The 7356-nt window shown below is 35.4% G+C and overlaps 1 protein-coding gene across 3 annotated transcripts in view; it reads right to left on the bottom strand.

Moving 5' to 3' along the window:
• Positions 1-967: 967 nt before the first annotated feature.
• The window catches only part of LOC150098786 (uncharacterized), a 114841-nt gene continuing 108452 nt past the window's right edge, over positions 968-7356 (bottom strand). For all 3 annotated transcript variants that reach the window (XM_090405905.1, XM_090405906.1, XM_090405907.1), the window contains one exon: positions 968-1242. In XM_090405905.1, the coding sequence (XP_090262031.1) occupies positions 1129-1242 (114 nt within the window). In that variant the 3' untranslated portion in view covers positions 968-1128. The remainder of the gene's footprint in view (positions 1243-7356) is intronic.

The raw sequence follows: 7356 nt of genomic DNA, 5'->3' as shown, positions 1-7356 counted from the left end.
TCTTTGACTTCACTGCTATGTAAAAACAGATATTTTCTCCTCCTTTTGGAGAATCTAGAAAGTGATAATTACTTGGGCAAGGTGTTGACTGTAGTGCACTTAAGGAAAATTTCAAGTTTGGATTCTTGAAGTATTTCGGTACTTCACTGGCCGAATAACATTGAGCATTATTATGATGCAAGAGAAGTATGCCACATTGTTACTTTATTGATAGTCTGGCCTGGATAATGTTCTAAATAGGCTCACTGAGATCACAGAACAACAACATTTGCTAGAAGACAACACTTTGTTGTTGTTGTTTTTCTGCCTCACAGGGATGATGTGGCATTTCCACTCCTTACTTTGCTGTTAAGCAAAGATTGATTAAAGTAATACAAAGAGCTATGTAATTTTACTTCTTGGGGAGAGATTGCAACCATGTAAGTTACTTAAATTGCATATATATTGGTGAAGGGATTTTACAGGATTAATATAAAAAGGATTGTACAGGATGGGAAAGAACAAGAAGCTAGTTCTGGAATGTAAAGATCTGGCAAAAAAAAAGAGCGAGGAGTAAATGTTGTACATAAAGGAGTGACGGCGTATGAGTGGAATGCATTGCCAGAATGTACTGTGACTGCTGGTAGTGTGAATAACAATATAACAGATTCACTAATATAACAGGTATACTGTGGTTACTTAACTAACAGTATATCTCTTGTGATGAAGCTTGTTGACTTCATTGTTATTGAAATATAGGTGTATCTTAATATTATAAAGTGTAATGTAGTCCTGGTTGCTTTAGTATATAGTTGTTCTCGCCATATCAAATTCTTAATGTAAATTTTCGAACTCTCCATTGGTTTAAACAAATATATATTCACAACTTTTATTATGAAAATATGGTATAATCTTCCCATTTGGTTATTATTGAGAAAAAGCAAACTGAATTAATGTAATCTGGAACTATGAAAGAATTGAAATGCTATGATGCATAAACAGGTATTTATTATGGTGAATATTGTACTTTATAAACTGCAATGCCTACTGATTCAATTATTTTAAACAGTTAAGTAAACTACTAAGAGATCAGTGGCTAGATGATAAAACAATAATCTGTAACTTTTGGTAATGAAGAAACATTTTCTTTTAACATAACATATTCCATGGTCGTGCTGTTAAATACACATGAAGAGTTGTGAACCCTCCACTTCGGTCAAACTCCTCGGGCAAACATTTGGGTAGTGGAAGAGGAAGGAATTTCTAGAAATAAAATGGATCATATTAGAAAAGATTTGATTTAACATTTTCTATCCATTACACATCTTCACAACTGCTACATAAAATAATCCCAACAATGAATATAGCAAAATTAGATGAATATCAAAATTACTTGATATTCACCTAATATTGATTGTACAACTATTCCCAGTTGTAGATGAAGTTCAGATTTTGTTACTTTGTGTTTTTGAAAGTGAAAAGAATTAAAACGAGGTTTTAATTGTTTATAAACATTGTGTAAATAATACTTTTTTCATGTATCAAGACAAATTTTAGGACAAAAAGAAGGCTTGGCTATGGGCTCTTCTCTCTCTCTCTCTCTCTCCGGCTTTAGCTAACCTATTTATGGAAAATTTTGAAAATAATGCTTTAATCAATTATCATAAAAAACCAAAAAATTTGGCCACGCTATGTAGACGATATCTTCATCATATGGCCAGGAACAACAGATGAACTCATTGCTTTCAAAGATTACCTGAATAATTTACATAAGAATATAAAATTTACTTTAGAACAAGAAGAACTTAGAAAACTTCCTTTTCTTGACATCCTATTAGAAGTTAATGAAAAAGATAATAAACTTTCTCAATATGTAGAAAACCCACCAACACAGGAAGATTTCTTAATGTGGCCTCACACCACCACCACCCTTCGCAAAAAATAGGTCTAATAAAAACCCTGAGGGACAGAGCTTATAATATTTCCAGCACAGAAAAACAGAGAAATGAAGAATTGGAATATTTAACACAGGGCCTCAAAAAAAAATGGTTATGAACTCAAGACTATCAAAAAAAATCCTCCATACACCTACAAGCATCTACAAGTTAAAAAAAACAGGTGTTTTTAAAATTTATTGTTTTTGCAACATCTGCTATGTAGGACAGACAGGAAGATCTGGGTGAACGAACACCAAAAGGATGTACAAAAACAAGAAAACACAAATTAGGTCTAGCTTTCCATACCACTTCCACCGGCCACAATGTACTCTGGCAGAAAACAAACATGCCTTATATAGAAAAAAACTGTTACATAAGGAAATTTAAAGAAGCTGCAAACATGCTTAGAATTCCAACACAATGCAATAAAAACCAAGGCTTAATTCTACACTAAGTTTGGTCAGCTTTGATAAAAAATATACCTCAGTCAGACCTCAGACATTATGAACGTAAACAACAGAACATGGCATCATCCAGCATCGTTTAAACTTAGCACTGCTTTGAATCTGCATTCTGATTTTTTAATTTTATGAACAGTCAGACGGCTTCAACTGTATAGTATGAACTATTTTTGAATAATTTCTCTTTTTTGTTGTTTTAAACTTTGTTACCTTCTACCCTTGAAGATGTAAGTCAAACGACTTACGAAACTTGTCGGGTTTTATTTCTTTATTGTGCTTTTAGCTTAATAAAAAAAATGTGGTCCAATTACAGGAATATGCCTTATGCTATAAATTTGTTACACATTATTACTATGGGTGTATTAAGGGTTAGATAATTTCACAAGCCAAACATGGTACTTTTGTCAAGCTACTTCAGGCTTCCAATATGCAGGATGATGATGATGATCATCATCATCATCATCCTGCCAAATATGTAAACTCTCAACCCTACCAACTAGAACAAATGAAAGTTCTCTCCGGCTCCCAGGGCATCATTCTACAGGAAACTCATTATAGAAAACTTGCTTAAGCAATGGTTCCGGAAGGTTTGTTATATTTATTTTATTTATTCATATGGAGTTTCCTCCCTATTGGGGCGAGTTGAGCCCCCTCATGGGGGTTAAGTATTTATGGCTGTAGATCCGTGTGTTCACGGGGCCGGTTTGCCTGCTTGCGGGATGAAAAACTCCAGATAAACTGGGGGAAAAAACCCTGCTCTCCATGGCCAAGACCGGCTAACTTGGCTATGGCTGAGGAAGATCCTTAAGCTCCTCACGTCGGCGATGGGAATCGAACCTAGGACACTCCTTCCCCAGGCATATGGTTGCAAAGCGCACAGCCACTAGGCTAACTGCACGGACTTTGTTATATTGAATTCATAGAATAATTCTGCTGATTTTGGCAGCTGCAGCAATTTTTTGCAGGCTTGATTCATTTTTCATATTTTTACACATTTTATCTTCTAGAACTGGGTGTAAAACTTGAGATTCATTTGCACAAGTCTTGGCATTGACTCCACTAAACCACGGTAGGAGTTCTGTGGTATTTGGGACCAACTAGAGATATCTCACATTTGAAAATTTGTTTCAGAAGATTGTTTTAATGTTCACAGCTTTAACTAGCCTTCCTTTCCCAGTTACACTGATGCAGTAGGTAGAGATGCCAAAGTATTTGCTGTTGATAGCAATCTCATGGTTCATATCCACCAGAATACTACTACTCTCCAAACACTTCTGACCTGCTCCTCACTACTACTGACCATTCTAAATATACTGTGGATGTTGTCATGCTCTAGGCATTTCAGACAATAATATGAATTGCCTAGAGCAAGGGTTCCCAACATTTTTGTTTCCTAGAGCACATTCTAAAATACCGATAGGGCGACGGGCACCATCTATTTTTTCAAGCAAATTTTTTGAATTCTTTTGTTAAATGGATGCATACAAAGTTTACATTATAATCAAATGTTTTATTACTTAAAAGTTTACATTATATAAAAATTTAAATATATATATATGTAAGTTAGTGTGATATTTGGCATTGCATCTCATTGGCCAGTGCTTCATAATTAGGAGAATATGATGATATTCCACTTCTTAAACTGGAATGAACAACTTTGAATGTGCGTCTACTTTACATTGTATGCGTTTAATACTCATCATGTGTCATTAACGCATGCGTCATATAGCATGCCATGAATTGTTGCCTGATTATTTCAAACTATACGGCACACACAAATTGGTCGATGGGCACCATGGTGCCCGCGAGCATAGGGTTGGGAACCCCTGGCCTAGAGGATTATGAATGTTGCTCCATGGATTGATTTCTTCTCCCATTGCAATACTCACACTGCCATTTCATCTACCTATTGTTGGCCTTATAAGATGCCAAGTAGGATAATCTTTGAGACTTCTCCACATCATTTCCTTAGCTAGATTATTGTTTTTAGACTTCGGATTCAATTATCTGCATTGAATACATCATTGAAATCATTGTTATTGGTGTGAAAATATTCATGCCACATTTCATGTTAAATTCTCATCCCATAGCTAAGCCTCCTTCTCCAAGAAGTGTGCCCAGGCTGCATAAGAGAAGAAGTAGGCATGTTGTAGTTAACTTTCAAAATCTCTGTCTTACTTTTCTGTTTATATCATCATCAAATACCTGCCATGTACCATCAAGGGGGTGTACAGGATATGATAGTACTACATGATAAATTTACATCATTACTAACTTCCTATCTACAATTTTCCTCCAAATAAGTCTGTGTCAAGACTACAACATTATCAGATCTTATATTTCTATCGTCTAAGGCACTTTGTACCGTATCATCCACCTATATCTTGGTCTTCCTCTGGGTCGTTTTCCTGCCAACCTGGAAGAGAACACTTGTTTTGCTAATCTTTCCTCGCCCATTCTGTTAAAGTGACCATATCACCTGAGATTAGTGCTAACGCATTCCTGGATGCTGACAATGTCAAGTTCTTTCCTAATATCCTCGTTTTTAATATGATATTGTCATTGATGCCATCTGTTCAGGCCTCTAATCTTTCTCAGGATTCTCATATCTGTGGTCTAGTCTTTGGTCAAGTGTGTTACTTCTGACCCAGCTCTCAGATCTATAATTTAAAACTGGTTTGAACACTGTCTTGTACACTGCTAATTTAGTGTTCCGACTAATTTCTCTCTTATTCCATATGAATTTATTCAAATGACTTCCTACCATACCAGCTTTGTTGATTCTGTTGTCTATTTTCATATTTAATTGGTTGTTTCAAGGATATTTAATTTACCATCTTCACTAAAAATCGTGCATAAGTAGCTGAAATATTTTACTTGTTCCACAGGTTCTCCATTTAAAATGCAGTTGACATTTTCAAATTCTGCCTATTTTCATTGTCTTCATCTTGTTATTGCTGACCTTCACACCATATCTATTACAAAATTTATTCAATTTAGTCAGGGAATCTTGCAGACTTGTAGCGAATTTATTTAGAAGTATAACTTCGTCTGCATAAAGCAAAGATCCCTGGAAGTTACGAAAGGAGGCTATGTGCAAGATGGTGAGGAGTGGTTTCTTTGCATGGAGGGTGGTTGAACCTTGGAATGCATTGCCTGAGACAGTGGTTGGAGTGGGAATGGTCAATGGGTTCAAGGAGTGCTATGATAAACTTGCTGTTTCCTAAAAACGCCCTCCCACGATGAGTCTTTTGACTCCATGGAGGCCTGGATGATAATAATAATAAAAAAATTATAATAATAATTAACATCACTAATTTTGATATCAGGTTTAATACACCTTTCCTTTATATGTACATCCTTGTCTGACACTAGATTTAACATTAAACCATCTTCATGTACTTCAATTCTAACTGCTAGCTTACAACTCAAATAAAGACTAGATATTGCTTTATATAATGCCTCATTGACACCATATAACTGTAGCATATTGAATAGCTTCTCAGTTGGCACCTTGTCATATGCCTTTTCCAGATCAACAAAACTTAAATACAGATCTTTGTTATATATATTCCCAAGATCTCTCAACTATTTGTCGTAAAGTGAAGATCTGATCCTGACAGCCTCTATTTGGCCTAAATCCAGCTTGTTTTTCACCAAGCTTTTCTTCCACAATTCTTCTCAACCGTTTCTCAAGTATACTTGCATAAATCTTACCAGGAACACTCAGTAGGGAAATACCTCTGTAATTCTCGCATTGTTTTATTTCCCATTTTATATATGGGTACTATGAGAGCTCTACTCCAATCATTGGGAATTCGTCCCTCTGTCCAGGTCTTCTGAACTAAGCAGTGCAGCCACTGTAAGATTTTATACCTCCATACTTCAGCATTTTTGGTCTAATATCTATTCCTGCTGCCTTTCCACATTTCAAGCGTTTGATGGCTTTTTCTACTTGAAGTGTGGATATGAATTCCTGAATATATGCCTGTTAAGTGTTTTTTACCACTGTGCTATCACTGCTTGTTTCATTTAGCAATTTTTCAAAGTAATTACTTCAAGGATATCTTTTTATCCTGTTTTTCATGTCACCTTTATCATCTCTAACTCCTTTTACAGCACTCTTTCCTACATTTCTAAGCTTCTTCAACAACCTCCAGAACATTTTGCCACCTTCTTGATATTTATTTTCTATGTTCTTGCCAAAGTCCTCCCATGATTTTTGTTTAGCTAGTTTGACACAGTGTTTAGCATTCTTACATTTGTCTCTGTATTCTCTAAGAGCACAAGCTGACTTATTTGCCAGGAACTTTTGATATGCTTTCTTCTTTTCCTTCACTGCCTCTTTAACTTCCTGTGTCCAACATGGAGTTCTGATTTGTCTATTCTTGCAGACAACCTCATCACATGCCTCTCTGGCTGAATCAATCAGGGTTTTCTTCAAGGCTTGCCACTGAATCTCCAAGATTTGGTTCCTGTTTTCAAATAATTTCATTTTTTCTTCAATAATCTTTGTGTATTTTAATCTACAGTTCACATCTGAGAGCTGCTCAACTTTTATTCGCTTTAAAACTTTCTTACATGTTATTCTTTTCAATATGAAATTCAATTTTATCCTGCTCAAGACTAAATAGTGATCACTTCCAATTTCAAATCCTTTGTACAATCTAGTGTCCTGCACCAGGGAGAAAACATCACTATCAACAATAATATAGTCAATGAGACTTCTTATTCCTTGTCTCTTCTCTCTCCATGTGAATTTGTGCACATTTTTATGTTGGAACATATTGTTAGTAATAACCAGTCCATGTCCTGAGCAGAAATCCAGTAGGTATTTGCCATTATTATTAGCTTTGGTCTTTTCTCCAAATTTTCCCAAAATATTGTTGTATGTCTGATAATCATTTCCTACTGTGCTATTCAGATCCCCAACAAGGACCAACTTTTCCTTTTTCATTGTGTCAGTTGCTTTTTCTAAA

This window comes from Typopeltis vanoorti, chromosome 15, assembly GCF_054136105.1.
Source record: "Typopeltis vanoorti isolate ZY-2024b chromosome 15, IOZ_Tvanoo_1.0, whole genome shotgun sequence".
In the NCBI taxonomy this organism is placed as follows: Eukaryota; Metazoa; Arthropoda; class Arachnida; order Uropygi; family Thelyphonidae; genus Typopeltis; species Typopeltis vanoorti.
The sequence above is the reverse complement of the archived record's forward strand: the minus strand, read 5'-3'. Positions and strand labels throughout refer to the sequence as shown.